Source organism: Suricata suricatta, chromosome 12 (assembly GCF_006229205.1).
Source record: "Suricata suricatta isolate VVHF042 chromosome 12, meerkat_22Aug2017_6uvM2_HiC, whole genome shotgun sequence".
NCBI lineage: Eukaryota > Metazoa > Chordata > Mammalia > Carnivora > Herpestidae > Suricata > Suricata suricatta.
This window is the reverse complement of record NC_043711.1, coordinates 30,533,360-30,557,828: the sequence shown is the minus strand read 5'-3', so window position 1 is coordinate 30,557,828 and position 24,469 is coordinate 30,533,360. Positions and strand designations below refer to the sequence as shown.

Below are 24,469 nucleotides of genomic sequence, written 5' to 3'. Positions count from 1 at the left end.
CTCAGCTTGCGCCGCCGCCGCCGCCGCCGCCGCGCACGCCATGGGAGCCGTGACTGACGGTGAGGCCCGCTCGCCGCCACCCCGGCCCGTTCCACCGAGCCCCTCGGCCTCCCCGGCCTTCCCCGAGCCCCCCGGCCTCTTCCGGGAGCCCCTCGGCCCCCGCGATCAGACGCCTCGGAGAGCCGGCCTTTTCCCGGTCGCTTTCCGCGAGTCCTTCGGGCCTCTCCCCGGGCCCCCTGCTCCTCCTGGAACTCCCGGCCGGAGTCCGCCCCAGGCCCGGGGGGCGGTGTGCGGGGAGAATGGTCGCGGGGCCGGGGGCACACGTGGGGGGCCTGGGAGAGGTGGCAGGGGTGCGTGGGCGGGTGGTACCAGGAAGGGGTCCAGGCGGTCGGCGGATGTAGGGAGGGAGAACTTGGTAAGACTATGGGGTCCGAGCAGTGGCGGAGGGGAGGCAGTGGTGGGGACCCTGCCGCCCCGGGGTCCGGAGGGCCCGCGGGGCTGCTGGACAGTGTGAGAACTCGGGTGTTTCAGGCCAGGCCCAGACAACGAGAAGTTCCAGGGCAGCATCCTAAGGGGGTCAGCGTGCAGAGGGTGACACCCGGAGGGGTCTTCTGGACAGGTTGGGGAGGGCCCCCAGACAATGGGTGGATGGCAGCGAGGCCTGAGAACTAGTCCTGGATTGGAGGTAGGGACAGGGAACTGGGGACATTTATCTGATAAATGTGGACAGGGAATTTGGAGGACAATCAAAAAGTGTGCTTGAGGGATTTAGGAGGGGCCAGTGCAGGGACGTGGCCTCCTAAGGGAGATCAAGACAATAAAAAGTGGGTTTGGTGTATTTATGTGTTGGGTTCCATGGTTTGTAGGCAGGAATGGGGGAGGGTGTGCAGGCAGAGGCTGGGTTTGTGAAAAGCTGTAAGGACAGTTTGGGGAAGGTGGACCGTTTTGAGGAGAGACCCAGGGAGTGGTCTAGGGACTAAGCAGAAATAAAATATAGTGTGCCACCTTGGGGAAGGTGGACAGGCCTGATGGGCAGCTGGAGGGAGAACCCTAGAAGGAAAGGGTTCAGTTAAGGAAGAAGGAAGTCCTTTGCCGTGTGGGATGGTAATGTCTCGGGGTGCTGGGTGTATTTGCAGAGAGGGTGACCAGTAAGGGTAGATGCCTGTGGAGAGGCCACTTGTGAAAAGTTGGGGGTACACAGGATCCCCTCAGGAAAGGGCCAGCAATGGGAAGAAGAGTTATAAGCCTGCATCTGCAACAAGTAGTGAAGTGGGAGGCTCTTCAAGGTCCAGGAACTCCATGGGAAATGTTACTCTTGCTTCCTTCTGGTTTTATTTACACCATCAGAGCTAGGCCTTGGACTTACAGTCCAGAACCAACAGGCAAGGCCTTTGCCCCTCTCAGGTTGCCCTGGGGTGGAAAGACACCTTGGGACAATTCGTTTTAAGGGTGGCACGTGTTACCACTGGGCAAGTACAAGGTTGGGGACTGTGGGAGCATGTAGCAAAGATGGCTTATCCATTCTTGAAGGTCCACCTCCCTGAGACAGGTACTTTTAATCCCATTTTTAAAATATTTATTTATTTTTGAGAGAATGCCAGCTGGGGAGGGGCAGAGAGGGGGGACAGAGGATCCAAAGCAGGCTCTGCACAAACAGGCTGACAGCAGCAAGCCCAATGTGAGGCTCAAACTCACAAACCCACCCAGGTGCCCATTAATCACATTTTTGAAGAAGAAATAGTCGTAGTTGGACTGGTGTTCCAAGTGGGGAACCACTTAGGCAAAAGCCCCAAAGTGTTGGAAGAACTCAAAGACGATGAATGTTGGCTAGAATTTACAGAATGATGGGGCGCCTGGGTGGCTCAATCAGTTGAGCTTCCAACTTCAGCTCAGGTAATGATCTTGTGGTTTGGGAGTTCGAGCCCCGTGTTGGGCTCTGTGCTGACAGCTCAGAGCCTGGAGCCTGCTTCAGGTTCTGTGTCTCCCTCTCTGCCCCTCCCCACTCATGCTCTATCTCTCTCCCTCTCTCTCTCTCACTCATTCAAAAATCAACATTAAAAAATTTTTTTTAAATTTTTTTAACATTATAGCCAGAGATTTCTAAGGGCAATGGGGAACAATTTAACATCGGTGTGGTGTGATCAGATTTGCATTAAAAACAACAACAACCCACCATCGCACTCCAGTGTGTGAAGAATGATGAGGGGAAGCGAGGAGTTAAGTTCTCTCTGACATTTATGTAATATTCATGGTGTGTCGAGGAGTGTTCTAATCATTAACTCCTCTTTACACATGAAACTGGGATCCAAGGAGGTTAAGTAACTTGCGCAAGTTTGCAAGCTACTTAGTAAGTTAGTAAGTTATAGCATGAGCTCAAAGCCAGCCAGTCTGGCTCCAGAGTTCCTGTCCCTCACTCCTGTGCACCCAGTCTCTCAGCTACTGCTGCATTAGACCTAGTGAGAGATAATAGGAGCTCAGACAAAGAGGGATACAGAGAAGCAGAATAAGGTAGAATGTCAGGACCGATTGGGTGGATGTGAGGGGTAAAGCTGAGGATTAATCCAGGCTTCGGATTTGAGTGAGTGTGCTTACATGTGCTACTTCTCTGTTTATTGAGGTAGGGTCAACGTGGACGGTGGGAAGGGAAGGAATTCTAGTAACCATATGACCTTCAGTCAAATGCCCCACCCCCCACATATCCTTAGAGGCCACAGGAATCTTCACTTCGCCGCTTAAAAGCTGTCTGACTGTGTAGATTGATTAACCTCTTTGAGCCTCAATTTTACTCTTTATAAATGGGGATAATAATAAAATCTATGTCATAGGGTTGTTTAGAGTTTTAAATGCCATAAAAGTTGTAGAGTGCACTGAGTCCAACATCTACTAATGTTCAGCAAATACTATTAAATGTAAGAATTGGTTTACTCATCTTCATTTTCCTCTGATGAGGACTGTGCCTTTTTTTTTTTTTAATGTTTTACTTATTTTTGAGAGTGAGAGCACAAGTATGGAGAGGCAGAGAGGGGGCAGAGAATCCAAAGCAGGCTCGGCTCTGACAACACTGAGCCCGATGTGGGGCTTGAACTCATGAGCCATGAGATCCTGACCTGGTGCTCAACAGACTTAGCCACCCAGGTGCTCCCAGGACTGTGCCTTCTTTATCTCTGTATTTGCACAGCTTGCCCTTTCCAACCTGGTAACTGTCATTTATCCTTCAAGACACACCTCATATATTCACCTCTTCTCTTTTTGCCAGTTGATCTTTCGCCAGTTAACCGTATTATTTTATGCCCATTGCCATTGTAGCCTCAGGCCTTAATTTACTTAAGTGATGCATTCTAGAAAGTATCTCAGGCTGTTCACCATAATGTGGAAACGTGAAACATGGATGAGAAAATGGCGAAAATGAGCATTGAGAGTAGGGAAGACAAGAGAAATTAAAAGTGGGGTGATCCTCAAAATGTAAGAGGTAAACTCTGGTACATTAATTAAGACAACTGGAAATGACTCTTGGTTCTCTACTAGTTCACAGTGCAAAGCAGAACCTGGTCCACTGCGCTGTGAGATCTTGTGTACAGGAGAGAAGGCAACATTAGCTAGACAGGATAAGCAGTTCTTTGTGATTTAAACACTAGAGAAGAAGTTGATCTTGAGAGTCCCCGTAAAGACAGACCAGTGTCATGTCTGTAACCTCTTATTACCACTGATGATCATAAGGCTGTTGCTTAGCACATCTCTTGACTAGGTCAGAGAAGGCTAACACACAATTTAGAAAGGCATCCAAAAGCCAATAGGTCATGTGGTTGGTTTTGGTGAATACTTCTGCTGGTCTGCCTTAATTCAGAGGTAGGTTTTTTTGCTAACTAGTTTTAAGAATACTTAGATCATTGGGGTGCTTGGGTGGCTCAGTGGGTTAAGCGTCCGGCTTTGGCTCAGGTCGTGATCTCACGGTTCGTGGGTTCAAGCCCTGCATCAGGCTCTGTGCTGACAGCTAGCTCGGAGCCTGGAGCCTGCTTAGGATTCTGTGTCTCCCTCTCTCTCTGACCCTCCCCCACTCACACTCTGTCTCTCTGTCTCTCCAAAAATAAATAAAAAACATTAAAAAAAAAGACTACTTAGATCATAAAGAAAAGATGAACTACAGCTTTTCCAGGCAAAATGGACCCTGAACCATAGATACTATAGATATTGTCCAAGACAACTTATGACCACTGAACTTCTCTATGGACCCTGAACTGTAGATATTATCACCAACACTACTCTGTGAACATGGTTTTCTTCAAATGGGCTTTTGGCAAAAACCAAGCAGAAGTGAGTTGTGGGTATGATAGGTCAACAAATATGGACTGCATACCTTCTATGCCCAATTCCGGGTGCTGTCTATAGCAGTAAACTAGCAAGGAAGACCCAGCTTCTGCTTGAGGGACAGAAGCAGTAGCATAAAATCAAGTAAGTAAGTAAGATCATTTCTGAGAAAGAACATAGTGCAGTTCTGAAATTACTTACATTCTGAGAATGAACTGGATGGAATATGAAAGAATAATGGGCGAGGGCTGCCAACAGCCAGGTATGACCTCTCTTAAAAGTAACCTTTAAGGCCTGGAGGGGTCAGTGCTGTGAAGAGCCCAGGAAAGTATTCAAGACAGGCTACAACTAGTGCAAAGGCCTGAGGCGAAAATAAGCTCTGTGCCCTTTAGAGAAGATAAGGAATAAGGTTAAGGAGTAAGATAAGGGCTAGTATCCAGGTGGGCCAGGAGGGACAGGATAGAAAAGGAGGTCAGAGAAGTAAACAGGAACTCTTTGGCCAGAGCCTTGGAGATTGGAATGTCTCCTGTGGGTACTTAAATATGATTGGATGGTTTTAAGCAGAAAAATTAATGATTCCATACTTTAAAAAAAATATATATTTATGTATTTTGAGAGAGAGAATCCCAGTTAGGCTCTGTGCTGACAGCCTGGTGCAGGGCTCAGTCTCAGGAACCATGAGATCATGACCCGAGCCAAAATCAACTGACTGAGCCACCCTGGGACCCCTCCCACACTTCTTTTTGATCTTTCAGGGTTGCTGTGTGTAGAGAATGAATTCTAAGAATGTAAGAATCAAAGCAGGGAGGCCAACAAAAAGTATTCCAAGAGGTGGCTTTGGATTAGATGGTGGCAGCAAAGAAGACAGGAGTGACCTGGATAGCTCAGTCATCTGAAGAGTTACGTCTCTGGGGCCGCAAGGACAGCTAATGCCTCCTACAGATTGAGGCGCCTGCCCAGGTGCCGTGCCTTCCTGTAATCCTCAGACTTGCCTGTCCAGTTGGACTGGGAGCTCTTGGAGAAGAAGCTCTTTATTCCCTGCACCCTGCACAAGGACGCTTTGGTTAATTTGAGAAAGTGCCCTCCTCAGAGGGAAGTAGAGGGGCACTATAGTAGTTATCCATGGACACTGAACTGTAGATAATACCACCAATACTACCGTTTTATAGATGGAAATAGAGGTCCTGGGAAGTGAGTGACGTACTGTCACATTGCTAGTTCTTGGCAAAGCCATTCTCTTTCCTCCCCTGTTGCTACCCAGTATTTGGCTAACTGCAAAACAGTTTAAATGTTGTCACTGTTAATTTAAACTATATTCACAGTTTGTATTTTGTATGTGTTAATTTAAAGGGTGTTAAGCAGTGTTAGTACCGTGACAGAATCATTTCAGAAGCACTTTTTACAGTACGGAGAACAATATATATTGATGTGCCAGGGCACAGATGGGAGATGGGAACGAGGTGGCAGGGAGCGGGGCTGTGGCTCTACGTGCCATTATAATAGGGCTTGTTGGTTTTAACAGTCATGTTTTTAACTGAGGTGAATTTAGTATATAGCATTAGTTTCAGATGTACGACATAATTTGGTGTTTGTATGCACTACAAACCTGATGCCTGGATAAACTTAGTTACCATCACCATGCATCAGACCCCCTTCCCTCGTTTCACCTACCCCGCAGTAACCCATTCCTTCTGATAACCACCGATCTGTTCCCCGTATGGGTTTTTTTTTAATAGTTTGTTGATTTCTGTTTTAGATGCCACATATAAGTGAAATCGTATGGCATTTGTCTTTCTCTGTCTGACTTGTTCCATTTAGCATGATACCCTCAGGGCCTTTCATGTTTTCAAAAGTGACAAGATTTCCTTTTTTATGGCTGAATGGTATTCTACTGTATATATGTCTTTGTTTTTTAATTAGAAAGTAGGATGTTTGAATACATGCTTGTTAAAACTTGAAATAATGGTGTTTAACATGCCTTTGAACAATATGACAGTAATGGAACTGTGCTGTCACTTTCTAATAACGTGATTGTGTATACTTCTCTGCGACTGCAGAGGTGACGCTACTCCTGGGTAAAAGGAACACAATAATGCGCCCTTTATAGCGTTTCTTTGAGAGTGAGGTGTAATAATAAACGTAAAGCACTTTGAAATGGAAGGACTAGTTTATTGTCCAAACTAGGATACTTTTCAGAGTGAAAGGAACAAACACAATGTTTGGTCATCAAATAGACTATAAATCCCATACAAGCGCTGCTGCCACTCTTCCTGTTTGAGTTGTGGACCCAGTGTTAATGAGACATTCGTGGTCATGGACTTTATTTGACTTTTTTTTTTTTTTCACTAGTGCCAATGGATTTGACCACTTTGTTCCCTCAGCTGTGATCCCAGCCCAGGGGTTCCGGATACAGTGCAACTATTAAATAACGTTTCTTTAGCCAAGATAACATGGTTTCTCAAAGCAAGATTAGAGTTTCAACCTTGACTTCATAAGCACGTTACTCTAAACATCTAAGTAAATCTAGAGATAAACAAAGGACCTCAACACTATTTTTTTTGCTTTATTAAAAAATGTTTGGCTTAAGTAATTTACTTTGGCACCAGCAGTGTATTTAGACTAGCTCTACATATCTCACGAGAGATCAATATTTACATGGAAAAAGCAAATCATCATATTTACTGTTCTTTCCACTGCCTTTTTGTGACTTCTTAATATTGTTGGCCTTCAAAATTGTTGTACTGATTTTTAAGCTTCTTGGAAGGAGGGGCTACGTGTTATTTTACCATAAGTAATCTAAAACAATGAGACATACGTAAGTCAGCTTAACAACCCGATCCAGTGATAAATCTGACAGGAATTTGCATGCACACTGGTTCTGCATGGCCCTAGTCTCTCGTTATTGGTCAGGCTAAGCCAGTTTTCTTTTTTCTTGTTAAGACCTCATAGATTTATCAAAGGACATTGAATAGAACTTTTAATGCAGAAGAAATGAAGAAAAATACCTCAAAATAACCAATAAGCTCACTCTCCAGATAACCACTGTTGGGATTTTTAAAAAGAAAAGTAGTGCATGTCAGACAATTCAAGAAAAAAGCACCAACTGACAAGTGAAAACCCTTCCCTCTTCCCCTTCCATGGCTAATCCCTCCTCCCATGAGGTAATCATTAGAAACTGTGTGTGTATGTGTGTATGTGTGTGCGCACATGCATCTTTTCAGAATGATTTTTAAGTGCCTGTAAAGAGTAAAAAAAGCACTTTCTCTAGTGCCAAACTTCTAAGTTTGGGTCTCAGCTCTACTCCTTATTTCTGGTGACATTTGATTTGAGCAACTTTCAGTTCCTTCCCAGGTAAAATAGGGGTAGTAATATCTACTTTGTAGGGCTGTTGTGCAGATTTAGTGTGTTTATATGGGGGAAGCATATAGCATATTGCAAGCATTATGTATGTTAGTCATAGGTCACTATGTGTTTATACTTTAAAAATTTATGCAAATGTTTACAAACTCTTATGTGTTATATATATATATTTTTTCCAAGTAGGCTCCATGCCCAGTGCAGAGCCAAACATAGGGCTTCAACTCATGACCCTGAGATCAGGAGTTGGATGCTTAACCAACTGAACCACCCAGGCACACCTGTGGTGTGCTTCTATAATTGTTACATCTTAGAACTCTTTCTAATACATCTTGGAGCTCTTTCTACCTCATTATTATATATCAATATGTAGTATTCTATTATATTTTTAAAATTCATTCTCTATCAAGCATTTAGTTATTTCCAGTGTTTTCTCTCATAAGTAGTGTCTAATGGAGATACTTGTATAGATGTCTCACACACCTGTGGGAATAATTTCTAGAAGTCAGGTCAAAGAATGTATGTATTTTTAATTTTGATATATATGCTACATTGCTCTAGTAGCCAGCTGTTTCAAGTTCATCCTGGCTCAGAGTGTTAAATAAAATGTTATCTCTTCCTCTGGTTTTTAGTTTGGATCCAGAGTGTTTAGGAACACCAAGAAAAATTCAGTGGTACATTTCCGTGCTAACAGAATTCTTTGCTCAACTGCCTTTAGAAAGGGAGTGTTAGGGGCTCCTGGGTGGCTCAGTCAGTTAAGTGTCTGACTTCAGCTCAGATCATAATCTCATGGTTCGTGGGTTCGCGCCCCATGGGGGAGTTCTGTGCTGACAGCTCAGAGCCTGAGTCTGCTTCAGATTCTGTGTCTTTCTCTCTGTCTGCCCCTCTTCTACTCATGCTCTGTTTCTCTCTGTCTCAATAATAAACATTAAAAAAATTTTTTTAAAAAGGGAATGCTAATCTTCACTGGTAGGTCACAAAATTGCTGTTTCCTAAAAGCCGGTGAGGGCCCAAGAGGGAGTTATATTCTCAGTGAGGCTCCTGCTACTGATTTTCAAGCCTTGACCTGTCCCTAAAGAAGCATTTTGAAAGTTGGCCCACCATCATCTTCCATTTTCCTATTAGCTTCCATTGTTTTCCATTCTCCTATTTTGAATAATTGCTCCAAGGTGTTCTGAAGGCCTTGTTTTGTAATCAAGGTTTTAATAACAATGATGAATTTTGAAAAGAATGTCAGTCTGGGTTTATGAGAGATTGTCCTTTCCGTGAGAAAATGAGAGCACAGCAAAAATGGCTGGGTCAGCTCACCTGAGACTTGGAGAAGGAGAGTTGGTCTAGTGACGGTAAAGCAGTCATTTCTTCCTGCTTCTCTGCTTATAGAAAATGGGGCATTAAAAATCTAACCCCTTAAAAGGACTTTTTAAAGATTATTTAGTGTTTTAAGTAATTAAATATTTCTTCTCGATGAATAGGTCAGCATATAAGACAGAAAGGGGTCTACAACCCATTCCAATTTGGCGAGTAAGTATTTGCTTGTCAGCCTACATGTGTCATAACTGATTTTAAAGTGATTTTGAGGGGCATCGGGGTGGCTCAGTTGAGCGTCCGACTTTGGCTCAGGTCATGATCTTGCAGTTCGTTATTTCGAGCCCCCCATCATGCTCTGTGCTGACCGCTCAGAGCCTGGAGCCTGTTTCGGATTCTGTGTCTTCCTCTCCCTCTCTCTGCCCTTTCCCTGCTTGCACTCTGTCTGTGCCTCTCTCAAAAGTAAATAAACATTTAAAAAATAAAGTGATTTTGAATGGCAGACTCTGGGTATAATTACGGCACAACATATAGCTGAATCCAGTAGGAAATCTTCCTATAATCCTAGAGTCCGGGTGGAAAACCACCATCTCCGGACACATGATAGGTATTTGGGGTTAGAAGCTCTTTTCATATCGCGCTGATCCTCACAGTAAAGAAAGCAATCATGACAACTAAGGAATAATATTGATAATATCATTAAAATAGTTTCTAAGCCATGCCTACTGTTTTTATAGCATGGGCGAAGGCCTGTCCGAATTATTAATATTAGCATTTAAGTTGCTTCTAGAGAGCTTCAAGCATGATGGTAATTTTTGAAGTCAATGTATATAGTAAACAAAGCATGTTTTAGGTGTGTTCAGTCTAGTGCTAATTGATGAGGCACCATTAAAAATAATAATGCTCATGTCATCTGTGTTAGGAACCATCAGCTGCCTATCTTTACATTTAAAAAGAAAAGGCTGGGCCCCTGAGTGACTCAGTAGTTAAGCATCCGACTTCAGCTCAGGTCATGATCTCATAGTTCCTGAATTCGAGCCCCGTGTGGAGCTCTCTGCTGACAGCTCAGAGACGAGCCTGCTTTGGATTCTGTGTCTCTCTCTCTCTGTCTCAAAAATAAATAAACATTAAAAAAATAAAAAGAAAAAGCTATTTTCAGACTGTCACTGTACTTTTTTATTTTATTGCTGTTGGAGTTGTGCTCTGTGTTTTACTTACATTATTTCAGGAATTTTTATTCCCAGAGAATTTCCTAGGCAACAACTGTCTATGTAATTTAAGCTAGAGATACTGTGACCTTGCAATATGAAGCCTGAGACAGAAGCAAATTTCAGAGAAGTCATAACTGGCTGAAACTCTATGCATTAGAGCATAATATATATCTGTGTAGTTGTATAGATGTATCTATAGATATACCTTCCACATGTTTTCTCACTTTTTAGGATTTTTAGGATCATTTACGTTGTGGACTAAATTTAACATAAAGAGGGACACGTGGCTGGGTCAGTCAGTAGAGCCAGTGACTCTTGATCTCAGGGCTGTGAGTATGAGCCCCACATTGGGTATGGAGATTACTTAAAAATAAAATCTTAAAATAATTTTAACTTATAGAGCGCCTATGTAACTCATTTGTTTAAGCTTCCAACTCTTGATTTTCATTCAGGTCGTGATCTCAGTTTGTGAGATTGAGCGCTGTGTCAGGCTCTGTGCTGACAGCACACAGCCTGTTTGGATTTCTCTTTCTCTCTCTCTCCCTACTTGCTCTCTGTTTCTCTCTCATGTGTGCATTCTCTCTCTCCCTCAAAATAAGTAAACATTAAAAAAATTAACATAGGAGCACCTGGTGGCTCAGTCATTTGAGCGTCTGACTCTTGATTTTGGTTCAAGTCAGGATCCCTGAGTTGTGGGTACAAGCCCTGTGTCAGACTCCAGGCCGAGCATGGAGCCTGCTTAAGATTCTTTCTCTCTCTCTTTCTCACTCTCTCGCTCTCTTTGTCTCCCTCTGCCTTTCTCCCCCACTCAATCTCTCTCTCTCTCTCTAAAGTAAAAAAGTTGGGGCTCCTGGATGGCTCAGTCGGTTAAGCATCCGACTTCGGCTCAGGTCATGATGTCACAGTTCATAAGTTTGAGCCCCATATCAGCCTCAAGCAACCTGGAGCCTGCTTCAGGTTCTGTGTCTCTCTGCTCCTCCTCCACTCACACTCTGTCTCTCAAAAATAAATTAACATTTAAAAAATATTTTAATAAAACAAAATAATTAAAAATAAGTGAGCATTAAAAAATTAAACATATGGATAACTTTTTGTTTTTCCTTTTTGCTTTCCCACTATGAAAAGGCATTGTGCTCCTTTGTGTAATTTGATTTCTATAAACTTTCACAGCAGCATTCCTTCAAAGTGGAGATGTTATTCCCGTTTTACAGATGAAGTGAAATTTGGTGCCACACACCAAATAAACACTGTATGTTTGGTCCCAGTTTTTTACTTTGGCCCAGGGGTTTGGCTGTGAAGAAATGCCATTAGAAGAAAGAGGCTAAATTGGGAGAAGGTGCCTTGACAGGGAATCCCTGGTGCTACCGGAATTGGTCCCGCCACATTCCTACTCAGGCCACCTTGGCATTGGCCCCTGCCTTTTACTAAGCAATGCTCTGCTTAGAGCTAACCAGCCTCAGGACCTGTGGTTCTTTTTTTTTTTTTTTAATATATATTTATTTATTTTGAGAGAGAGAGACAAGGGATCCCAAGCAGGCTCCACACTGACAGCAGAGGTCCCCGTGTGGATCTTGAACTTACGAACCATGAGATCATGACCTGAGCTGAAGTCAGCCACTTAACTGACTGAGCCACCCAGGAGCCCCAGGACGTGTGATTCTAATCTCTAATTTTCATGCCATTTTAGCTCCTACTGCCTGTGGCTTGGTAGCCTCCTAATACTTCCCTGCCTACGGGCTTTTCCCAGCTGCAGTCAGCTTAATCCTCCTAGAAAGTCCTGCTTCTGAATCTTTAGCAATTCCCAGGTGCCCACCAGCAAGGTCCAAGTCTACTGGCTTGGCATTTACTGGCGGAGACTCTCACATTCTGACCTCTAACTGCCTTTCTCTCCTTGAGTCCCAAGATTTGTCCAGCCTTCCTGATGTTCTCATGTGTACACTTCCTACATCCAGTCTCTCATTCCCCACCTCTGCTGGAGCTCACAGCTTTCTCCCTGCCTGGTAGGGGCAGGGAAAGGACTTTAGCTTGCTTTCTTTTTTCTTTTTCTTTTTTTCTCCTTTAAAAACTCATTTGTGGGACACCTGGGTGGCTCAGTCGGTTAAGCAGCTGATTTCAGCTCCAATCATGATCTCACAGTTTGTGGGTTTGAGCCCCGCTTCGGGCTCTGCTGACAGCTCAGAGCCTGGAGCCTGCTTCGGATTCTGTGTCTCCCTCTCTCTCTGACCCTCCCCCACTCACACTCTGTGTGTCTCTCTCTCTCTCTATCAAAAATAAACGTTAAAAAATTTTTTAACAAAAACTCATTTGTTTGTTTATTTAAAGATTTTATTTTTTTAAGTAATCTCTACACCCAACATGGGGCTTGAACTCATAACCTGGAGATCAAGATCAAGTGAGCCAGGCACACCCTTTGTTTTTTTCTTTTTTTTTTTTCCAGCAGCTTTATTGAGGTATAATTTTATACAAAGCAATGCATGTGTACATTTCACTGCATCTGGACATATGCAAACAGCTATGATACCTTCACTTTTTCAAACCACAGCTAACAGATTTTGAGTGTGTGGTTTCAAACATCAAATAATATAAAAAGTTAATTCCCCATCTTCTGGCATGTTCTTTATCCCACTTACCCTGCCCCTATCCCTTGGTAACCCCTTCTGTTAGTTTCTCATATATCTTCTAGGGTATCTATATGGATAAAAGCATATATTCTCATTTCCCCCGATTTATATGTGAAAGGAAATGTGCCATATGTATGGTTTCTCCTCTTGCTCTTTTATTGAACTAAGTGCACTCTGTGTATCTACACAGACATTTCCTCATTCTTTGTTTTTCTATAGTGTCATAGTATTCCATCATGTTCTCGTTCCAAAGTTTAGCCCCCCTGTTCATGGACATACGTCATATTGTGTGTGCGCAAGTTTATCTAGGATTCTTGGGCCAAAGGTATTTGTTATTTGAGGTTTAGGTAGATATTGTTAAAAAATACCCTTTAGCTTTCTTGGTTGGTAATTCTTAAGTATGAAGAGAGCAGTCCAAATTCCATTTCCCCGATTCCCCCAAGTCAAAGGGGGCTGTCCTCCTTATCTCTTCTACTTTGTGTCTGTGTCACTTATTTCACAATCCCAGCCTCCTCTGTGTTGTGTTCATATGCATGTTATTTCTCCACCTAGAGCAAAAGAGCTCAGTTCTTTATCTCACGTCCACAGAATTACTGGTACCCTATGGTCACATCTGCTCATTGGTCAAATATTCATGTCTTTCGTACAAGTAGAGAGATCTCTGCTTTGGACCTGAAAATACAATGGTTGCCTACTGACCCTTGTTAGTATTTTATTGAAACAAAGCTCTTCAGAGGGCAGATGGCCTGGGGCAGGCACCACAAGTCCAATTTAAAAATATTTATTGAGCATCAGAAGTGTAAAGACACAGTGTGAGATGTTGGGGAGGAAACAATGAATAAGACATGAACCCCGTGAACCTTTTCCCCAAGTTTATTTGGCCTGTACAGTGTTCAAAACATTTTTCAAAAACTTTCATAATTGGGATATTACATATATAAGGGTACCCAGATCTTAAATATGACAAAATGTGCTGGAACCGTTTTTACCTAGTCTCCAAACTTTAAAAAGCTCTTGAAAAGCCAGCTCTGGTAATAGTTTTCCCACTTTGGGTGGGTCCTCCTTCCCCAATGTTCCTACTCCCTATTCCCTGAATGCATTTATATTTGAAATCCCTGGTCCTCAAAGAAGTAGGATGCTCAGGTATATGGAAGGAAGATGGGGTTTGTTTGGGGGGTTGGAAGAGCAGAGATAAGAAAACAAGAAATTGATGAAGCGTCTGGGTGGCTCAGCCCGTTAGGCACCTGACTCTTTACTTCCACTCAGGTCATGATCTCATGGTTTGTATGGTCAAGCCCCACATCAGGCTCCTGGCTGATAGCATGGAGCCTGCTTGGGATTCTCTCTTTTCCCTCTCTCTCTCTGCCTCTCCCCTACTGGTACATGCAGTCTCTCTCTCAAAATAAATAAAAAAGAAAGAAGAAAGAAAAATTGACCAAAAGAAAGGAAAGGAGAGAAATGGCTTTAAACATCAGACTGCTCACACCTGGAGCAGATGCTTCTGTGTCCAGTGCCCAGGATAGAGATTAACTTTTAAGAAACCTAGAGCATGTTTGTAATAAAAAATAAAATCAGTTCATTTTCTGCATTTTAATTTCTTCAAGGACTATCTTGTCTCAGGCTCCTCAAATAACATTGTTGGTGGTCAAAAACTGAAAGCATTAGTTTGTATTTTAAAGTGTAACATTAAAATACCCAATGAATCGGTAACTTGAGCCGCCTGTCAAAGCCATGACTCTGAGAACAAAACCCAATTCTAAAAAATGTTTATCTGATGTTGTCACAGAATAGATTTTAAAACTGCAGCCACCTGCCTTCCAAAGTTTATCTCCACTGCACCTGTGCTCAGAAATACTTCTGCCTACACACAGGAACCATTGTCCAAAGATTTTGCTGTTGATCCATCATGCAAGCTCTCCAGGAATTATTCACACTTTAAAATTTATTTTTAAAAAATAATGCATGCACATGGTGAAAAATAAACACAGTTCTGTGAAGCGATATGGAAAATTAATTTTTTTCTCATCTTTGTAGTCCCTTTCACCAGAAGAAACTACTATTACCAGTTTCCCATGTTCCTTCCAGATATTCTTTGAATACACAAACACATACATGTGTGATGTGCACACACATACACGCAGGCACATACACGAAACCTCCCCCTTTTCTACACAGGTAACAGCAAGTTTTAAACATGTATTTATTCTCAGAGAGAAAGAGAGAGAGACCGAGTGAGGAAGGGGCAGGAAGAGAGAGAATCCCAAGCAGACTCTACCCTGTACACACAGAGCCCAATGTGGGGCTTGATCTCATGTACCGTGGTATCATGACCTGAGCCAAAATCGAGTCACCTAACTGACTGAGCCACCCAGGTTCCCGGTATGTATGTTTTAAATATTGTTTGTTGTCACCCATGTTCCCTACAAACGGTGTACCAATTTACATTCCATCAGCGTATGTAAAGGCATTTTCTCAGTGTCTTTACCAACACTTTTTATCAGGTGTTTTGATCTTCGAAAATCTGGTAGATGAAAATTACATTTTATTGGCTTTCAATCTGCCTTTCTCTTGTCATGATCCAGGATTATTTTGTCCAGCAAGAACACTAGCTCTGGGGTGCCAGAGAGGCTGACTGGAGCCCCACTTATAACTCATCATTATTTTCGACCTTGCTCTTACATTTCATTTTCTTTTTTATTTTATTTTTCTTAAGTATTTTTTAACATTTATTTTATTTTTGATAGACAGAAAGACACAGAGCATGAGCGGGAGACGGTCAGAGAGAGAGAGGGAGACACAATCAGAAACAGGCTCCAGGCTCTGAGCTGTCAGCACAGAACCTGACATGGGGCTCAAACCCACAAACTACGAAATCAAGACCTGAGCTGAAGTTGGCCACCCAACCAACTGAGCCACTCAGGCGCCCCTTCTTTTTTATTTAAAAAAATTTTTTTAATGTTCTTTCTTTATTTTTGAGAGACAGAGACAGCCTGAACAGGGGAGGATCAGAGAGAGAGAGGGCGATACAGAATCCGAAGACAGGCTCCAGGCTCTGAGCTAGCAGTCAGCAGAGAGCCCGATGCGGAGCTCGAACCCACAAACTGTGAGATCATGACCTGAGCTGAAGTCAGATGCTAAATTGACTGAACCACCCAGGCGCCCCTCATTTTCTTTTTGTTTTCCTTGAAGCAAAAGTGAGACACACTTGCTTAAAAAAATCTTCATGGGGAAAGAAATATTACAGACTTAATAACTCAATTATACTTCTTTTTTTGATAAATCTGTTCCCTTTTCTCTGACCCATCTCTCTTTCTCTTTGCCCAATCTGCCACTAACTCTTTCAAATCTTTTCTTTCTGTGCCTTTTGCCACTACCTCACACTAGTCAGAGATAGGAACACTTCAGCCCCTCCTTCTGTGTGGACAGGTTTTCCCAAAAAAAAAGTTCTCCAAGAACTCTGAGTTTATTTCCTTGGTGATACCTGAAAACTATTTCTGCTCAGCACCCCAACAAGACCAGATCCACAAGTGCAGGCTATAACCCGTCCCCCTTTTACACTGCCTGGCACACAACAGACAATAACGGTCTTGATATAGACGAAAGTACATACATAAATTGTAGTAAAACCTACATAACAAAATTTGCCGTCTTAACATTTTTTATATACAGTTCGTGGCATCAAGTACATTTACATCTCAGTTGTTTTCTTTTGGATAAATGAATAAACAATGGTATCAGTTACTTGTTTCTAAAAGTCAACAAGAGCCAGACCGTTGTTTTAATTCATGTTCTTTCCTCCAGACGAAGTCATACGGAAGCGTCTCCTAATTGATGGAGACGGCGCTGGAGATGATCGGAGAATCAATCTGCTCGTGAAAAGTTTCATTAAATGGTGCAACTCTGGGTCCCAGGAAGAAGGGTATTTATTTCATCTCACTGTTGTTTCTACACCAACATCCTGAGAAGAGTTTATACCATGTATATGGCCCATCAGTGTTTCAGATTTTCACTCCCCTTCCATGTCCAATGGAGGCAACTTTGGGTGAATCAACTATAGATTTTTCTGGTCTTTCTTTATCTTCAGAGGCCTGCTTGATGTTTATTAAAACGTGCAGAAGGTATAGTGGTAAGAAATGAGGACTATATTTTGGCTCATTAATTTGGTCAATTTTAACAGGCAAGTGACACAAAATATCTAAATGAAATTTTCTTTTTTTAATTTTTGTTTTTAAAGTAAGCTCTAAGGCTTGAATGCATGATCCCAAGATCAAGAGTCACCTGTGCTACCAACTGAAACAGCCAGGCGCCCCAATTTTCCCTTTCTCTCATAAGCTAATAAATAGTTGTTGCAAGGTTTTGTACATATGTAATAATTCTTTTGCCTTAGAAAAATTTCCCTCATTTGAATTAACTTCTCACATAAATCATTGTAAAGAGTGAAAAAATTGTGAGAATAAAATTGTGAGCATAAAAGACATCTTAATTAAAACATTTTAAAATGTATTTTAAACAAAAGTCAAACAAGTAATTGTTTGAATTAAGCTTATAGTGATAAGAACAGTGGTCTCATCTTTGTATTTGTAATGAAAGCAGCTTATAAATTCAAATACATCACACCTGGGAAAAGAAAACATACGGGAAAGATATTTTAAATTGTTTTATTAAAAATATTTTTTAATGTTTATTTATTTTTAAATTATTTTAAATAAAGCAAAGGATTCCCTTAAAACTTGATAGGACTTAATTAACAAATCTTGGCCTGAAATATAATGGTTCAACTTTTGTATTTCACAAAAAAATTTTTTTTTCTCTCTTTTTCATTAGATACAGCCAGTACCAACGTATGCTAAGCACACTGTCCCAATGTGAATTTTCAATGGGGAAGACTTTGCTGGTATATGATATGAATCTCAGAGAAATGGAAAATTATGAAAAAATTTACAAAGAAATAGGTAAAGAAGTTTAAATCAATTAATCTGTCCATGTCATTTTAATTTTTGTGACCTAAAGGAGACAGACAATATCTGCTAACATTTTTCTTTGGCTTGTGGTAAAATAATAACGTTAATAGAACGACTATAATAAATGTTAGCTACAAAAATGTATTCTGATATGATACAACACTTTGGGTTACAGATGTTTTTTCAACTACCAGCATCTATTTTATTAGCAATGGAACTTAATTTAAAAAACATTTTAAAATTGAAAATGGATGGAGATTATACATGTTGTCACAACTGTCTTAAAAAAAAAAACCTTTTCATATAGAATGTAGCATTGCGGGAGCCCATGAAAAAATTGCTGAGTGCAAAAAGCAAATTCTTCAAGCAAAGCGAATACGAAAAAATCGCCAAGGTAAGGGTTTTGTGGAATTTAGTGTGCAAATGTTTTATTACTGAGTACTATTTTCATGCAGTTTTTAATGTGTGGTAAAATCTTCAGTAAGAATCAACCTGAATTATTTAAAAGAATTAGGAGCTAAACTTAATTCTTTAAAGCTGTATTATTCTTTAAAATAGTGCAGAAGGAAGGCTATGTTGAAAAAAATGTGATGTGGGTTTTTTTATTTTTGTTTTTGTTTTTTTGGGTTTTTGCTGGATTGTATTGATTATACAATTATTTCTTAAGTATTCACTTTTTTCTTTTTACCCTTCAGACCTCTTTGCCTAAATAATGTTACGGTTAATCAACAAAGGCAATTCACGCAAGTACACTAGACCTCAAGTTTTTATTGTTATTTGTTTAAAAAAAAGAAAAGAACTTAAGCTCAGTGAGTTTTATTAAGTACAAAGCAAGTGAACATTTGCAAGCTGCCTAAATATCTAATAAGAAGAAGGGTAAAGTTTAGTTGTGTCCTGATCTCTTTTGTTTTTAATCAGGGTTTGTTCTCATTACAGTCCGTAAAAACTATTCCAAAATAATTTTTAATGGTTGGGGCATTGCTCCTCCTATAATGTAAATCGAAAGAAAGGAAGATAAAAAATAAATGCATAATCAGAATTGTGACCTATATACAAAAAACTGGAAGGAAATAGAAAATGTTAATGGTGGTTATTTTGGGGCTGCGGGGTTTTATGGCCTAGGGTCTTTTTGTTTGGTTTTGTTTTTGTTTTTGCACTGATCATGTATTCCTTTATAATCTAAAACAAAATTATTAAAAGTCACACTTTTGGGGTACCTGGGTGACTCAGTCAGTTAAGTATCCAACTTTGGCTCAGGTCACGATCTTGCGGTTCGTGGGTTTGAGCCCCTCTGTCAGTACAGAGCCTGGAACCTGCTTCAGATTCTGCGTCTCCCTCTCTCTCTGTTTCTCCTCCACTCCCACTCTGTCTGTCTCTCTCTCAGAAATAAACATTAAAAAAAATTTTCTTAAAATAAAGAAATAGAAGTCAGACTTTTATTGGGGCACCTGGGTGGCCCAGTCAGTTAAGCTGTGACTTCGGCTCAGGACATGATCTCAGCTTGTGAGTTCAAGCCCCATATAGGGCTCTTTGCTGACAGCTCAGAGCCTGATGCCTGCTTAGGATTCTGTGTCTCCCTCTCTCTGCCCCTGCCCAACTGTCTCTCTCTCTTTCAAAAATAAACATTACAAAAAAATTTTAAGTCACATTTTTTTTAATTTTTTTTTTAATGTTTTATTTATTTTTGAGACAGAGACAGAGCATGAGCAGGCAGGGGCAGAGAGAGAGGGAGACACAGAACTGGAAGCAGGCTCCAGGCTCTGAGCTAGCTGACAGCACAGAGCCTGACGCGGGGCTCGAACCCACAAACGTGAGATCTGACCTGAGCCGAAGTCGGACACTCAACCGACTGAGCCACCCAGGCGCCCCTAAGTCACATTTTTATTGAATTAATATGCTGATTTTTAAAACAATGAATTTTACATTTTAACGAGCCAATTAAGATATTTAATTCCTTATTTTAAAAAAGTTGTTTTTTGAATTCGTTCTAACATGCATATGATCAAGTTCAATGGCCGATTTACAACAGGATATACCCATGTATTTAGTAATTAATATCCATTCCAAAATCATTTTAAAGTGTTTTACGGTGTTTTTTCTGGATTAACTGAGGCTTTTAAATGAGTGCTGTCATTCATCATTTCATAAGAAGCCTAACAGGACGTAACAAGGAAACCTGGAAGTCTCAGCGGAATAGAAACAAAGAATTTTATCACTTCTGAATTTTAAATCATTTCTAAGATTCTGAAATCTTTACCTCTAGACTGAGAATGACATGTGTAATTTGCCCTTGTTAAGATCAGAAATTAATGATAGGATATATTTACCTCGCTGATCTTTTCTTTGCTGGGCAAATGGGGAGTAAGATCCTCATTAGAATCAGTCTGCTTAATGATCAATAATGGCTTAAGTTCACTTATACAACGCCAGCGTCTCTGATCGTGCCCAGGGACAGGCAAACGGAAAAACAGACTGGGAGCAAAAGTCCTTGTTTAAAACAGTTTGAAATAATGGATCATTATAGTTAGAATTAAATCAAGTGACTCCATCCTTCAGCGTTTTTATTTCTTTATGCACAGAGAAAGTGATTAGAGAGATCTGTGATATTATACATTTTGTTTTCATATCCTGGTTCAAAAAAACCTTAATTTGGTAAATATTTTTGTATCTTTCAGAATATGATGCTTTGGCAAAAGTGATCCAGCATCATCCAGACAGACACGAGACATTAAAGTAAGTTTGGAGCTCACTCTGAAGGAAGCCAATCTTTATACATAAATGTTCACATGCTAGCCTCTATTTTCCATTTTTATGGGAGCACAAAATATGTTTCAGAAGGAGGGGCCAGGTCTTCCAAATAACATATTCTAATACTGCTTGATTAAATTTTTTCTTTCCTCCAGTCTTACTGCCTATAAATAAATGCGTGTAAAAAATAATAAAAAATTTTTTTAAATAAATGCACATAGGGGCACCTGGGTGGCTCAGTCGGTTCAGCATCCAACTCTTGGTTTCGGCTCAGGTCATGATCTTGTGGTTTGTGAGTTCAAGCCCCACATCTGGCTCTGCTCTGATAATGTGGAGCCTGCTTGGGATTCTCTTTCTGCACCACCACCCCCTCTCAAAAACAAACTTAAAAAAAATAAATGCATATAATATATATCAAATGAAAATGGATAAATAAAATATGGTATATTAATATGGTAGAATACTAAGTGAGCAGTGTAAAAGAACAAGTTAGATACACACTTTTTTTTTAGATATATACTTTTTAAACTCAGATCTCAAAAACAATCAGTGAAAAGAAAAACAGAAGGCATACAATAAATTGTAAATTATTCCTAATCTTCTGTAATACATGCAGAATAATAACCATTTATAAAAGATAACCCCCCCATTATATACTACTACTGTATATAATTTAGAGATAAATAAATATATGTGTAAAGAAGGATTGGACTAATATGATGACTGCCTGAGTGGGAAGTAGAGGAAGAAAAAAGGCTGAGGATAGAGGACAGGCAAGAAGGTTCTCGGAGTATTTCAAGTTAATCTGCAGTGCTTTTTTCTTTTACCAAGAAAAAAGAAGAAAGACTTATTTTGTCAAACAAGTATGACAAAACATTAAAAGTTGTCAATTCCTGGGGCTATGATATCCTATTATCTGTGTTTTTTTAGACTTTAAAAACTATCTAGAAATTTGATGTTAATGAAATTAGTGCATATATAGAGGTTAAGAAGAAATCATCCCTAGCTTCAGAGTTTCATCATAATGGAATGTAAGGACTTCTTATTCGTTAAATAAATGTTTTAATAATATTTAGTAACTAAAAATGTAGGCATTAATTGTGAATTCTGCTCCCCCAATTAACAAAATCTAACACAGTTTTATCATTTTCAGGGAACTAGAATCTCTGGGAAAAGAACTAGAGCATCTTTCACATATTAAAGAAAGTGTTGAAGATAAGGTATTTGCACACATATTAGCCTCTGCAATGTGTGTGTGTTTATAGATCAGTGTGCATTAACTCTTTTCTCGTTAACACAGCTGGAATTGAGAAGGAAGCAGTTTCACGTTCTGCTTAGTACCATCCACGAACTGCAGCAAACGCTGGAAAGTAAGTGGAAGTCATCACGGAATGAATGTTTATACTTTTAAGTGACCCAGGGGTGTGCCTTCTGAAATATGCGTCTTCTTGAGAGGGCGCACCGGCAGTTTGAGGGTAGGAGTACAGCCCCGTGATGATGTAGTTCCACTTCCCGTATATATGCAGAGAAGCCTGAGCGTGTAACAACAGGTGATTTCAGTACAGAACCAGAGAAATTCAAGGGTGATAGATTTGGAATTCTTCTTGGTTTATTGTAGTTTACTGCTATAAAGTAACAATTCAGGACCCAGGCAGGCAATGGTAAGTGAGTGAAGTAATTAGTACATAAGCATATTTGCATAGTCAGTGAATAGAATGAATGTACTTTCAGCAACTGGAGGCTTGCTGTTTGTATTGACGATAGCCAGTTGGAAATTCCTTTGTTATCTGCTCTCCTGATCATTTTCAAGAAAAACCTAGGGGCACCTGGGTAGCTCAGTTGGTTGAGCATCCCACTCTTGATTTTTGATTGAGCCCCATGTCAGGATCTGCACTGATAGAATGAAGGGAGCCTGCTTGGGACTCTCTCTCCCTCTCTCTCTCTCTCTCTCTCTCTCTGCCCCTCCCTTTGCTCCCATTCTTTCTCTCTCTCTCTCTCTCTCTCTCTCAAAAATAAATAAATTTAAAAAAAAGAAAAGAAAACCCTAAAACCTAGATAAAAAAAAAAACCACATTCTCTTATATACACTTCAAAAGGTGTATTCTAGGGGCGCCTGGGTGGCTCAGTCAGTTAAGCATCCGACTTCAGCTTAGTTCATGATCTCACAGTTTGTGGGTTCTAGCCCCACCTTGGGCTCTATGCTGACAGCTCAGAGCCTGGGGCCTGCTTCAGATTCTGTGTCTTCCTTTCTCTGCTTCTCCCCTACTCAAACTCTCTGTCTCTCACTCTCTGTCTCTCTCAAAAATGAATAAACATTTGGGGCACTTGGGTGCTTCAGTCGGTTGGGTGTCTGACTTCGGCTCAGGTCATGGTCTCACAGTTTGTGGGTTTGAGCCCCGCGTCAGGCTCTGTGCTGACAGCTCAGAGCCTGGAGCCTCCTCCAGATTCTATGTCTCTCCCTCTCTCTGCCCCTTCCATGCTCATGCTCTGTGTCTCTCTGTCTCTCAATAATAAATAAAAATGTTAAAAAAAATTGTTTTAATGAATAAACATTAAAAAAGAATTTTAATGTATTCTATAACATAGATTTTACATTTTGATTAAACTAATAAACACCAACAACCAAAACAGCATTTTTGAAACCAAATACTGTATGGGTCAATTACAGCCCCAGGCTGCATTTCTGCCATCTCTCTTTTGGATATATCGACTACTAAAGGCTAAAAGTGTTGTGTGTATTCACTAAATATATGACGTAAGCAAATTTGACTGAAGTTTTATGGTTCTTCCTCAACTGCAGATGATGAGAAGCTCTCCGAAGTAGAAGAAGCTCAAGGAACCAGCATGGAACCAGACTCCAAGCCATAGACAGGTTAATGTTCGCTGCTCCCAAGAATACGGAAGTAACAACGTGCTCTGTGTGTTTGGAATTTGTTGTGCTCCTGAGATATTTAAAGTTTTGGCAGTGAACTACTCTGCTTTTAAATAATAATGTACACTTCTTTTCTTTTTCTTTACACAAAGGAAAAAGACTTGAGTATAGATTCATTTGTATTGAATGCCTTTTTTATTCTTAAAAGGTAGGAAGCAACATCCAAAAATGTTTAATAAAATGTTTTCAAGCCAGATATGTTTTCTGCTCAGTAGTATTCTAGGTAGTTTTTACTGGTAACACTGATTGGCTTATAAACTAAGTTGAAGATTGTGAGAAAGTGGCATTTCTAGGATGCGCATGAGGAATGAGTCAATCTGGAAATTGTTACCACTTTTGAAAATGGAGTTCATGAATAGGCTTCAGGAGGGCTGCAAATTTGTGAAATTATGCACAAAATATGGATGGTGTGTGCTCATTTGGGAAGACGTTGCATGATACTATCAGTGGTAGAAGAGGTAATTTTAAGATGCACAGTAAATCAATATGCATTGCTTTCAATATCTGTCTCCTCAATATATGAGCAGTATGGTGGTTAAATGTTTTGTTAGTATGTTTTCTCCTACTGTTTCATTATATAGGGGTCATTTTCAATAGAAAAAAATATTGGTGAAGAAAAAGTTGTCTCAGAAAAATAGTCTATTAAGATGGTCTTGCATAAAGGATGTCATGATCCTAACAATTAAGCTAAGGCTGAACCATCTGTAATTTTCCTAAGTATGGAATTGAATGTTTGGTACTTGTTAGGCTCCATCCTTATCCACTTGTTTTAGTTCGGAAACATGACAGTTCGCCTGAATCATACCTTAAACAATGTTAAATTTTTGTAATCTTAATAAGAATTTTTATCTTTAGATAAGAAAGTTTAAAATTAGCTCAGTAGTAGTCATATTAAAAGTGTCATAATACCTTTAACTGCTTCCTCTAATTTCATCTGGCAAATCACAGGAGAAATTTCTTTGCAGACCTTTTATGCCCTGATAAATGTTTCTGTTTTCCGATATTAGGAAGAACTAGGAAGCAAAAAGT

General features: G+C 40.5%; 1 protein-coding gene across 2 annotated transcripts; it reads left to right on the top strand.

Annotated features, from left to right (window-relative positions):
* Positions 1 to 6: 6 nt before the first annotated feature.
* Positions 7 to 24,355, top strand: THOC7 (THO complex 7). Of its 2 annotated transcripts, none has more exons than XM_029917730.1 (8): positions 7 to 59; positions 16,601 to 16,718; positions 17,624 to 17,751; positions 18,068 to 18,154; positions 20,436 to 20,493; positions 21,662 to 21,728; positions 21,809 to 21,878; positions 23,309 to 24,355. In XM_029917730.1, the coding sequence occupies exons 1-8, from the start codon at positions 41 to 43 to the stop codon at positions 23,374 to 23,376; spliced, it is 615 nt and encodes a 204-aa protein (XP_029773590.1). In that variant the 5' UTR covers positions 7 to 40; the 3' UTR covers positions 23,377 to 24,355. The 2 variants fall into 2 exon arrangements, with proteins under 2 accessions (XP_029773590.1, XP_029773591.1); XM_029917731.1 differs by lacking the exon at positions 7 to 59 and adding an exon at positions 9,138 to 9,183.
* Positions 24,356 to 24,469: the final 114 nt, after the last annotated feature.

Bases quoted from the DNA above. Each gene is read 5' to 3' on its own strand.
- THOC7 (XM_029917730.1), top strand. The intron at 17,752-18,067 runs GTAAAGAAGTTT...CTTTTCATATAG, and splicing joins AAAAATTTACAAAGAAATAG to AATGTAGCATTGCGGGAGCC. The intron at 21,729-21,808 runs GTATTTGCACAC...TCGTTAACACAG, and splicing joins AAGAAAGTGTTGAAGATAAG to CTGGAATTGAGAAGGAAGCA.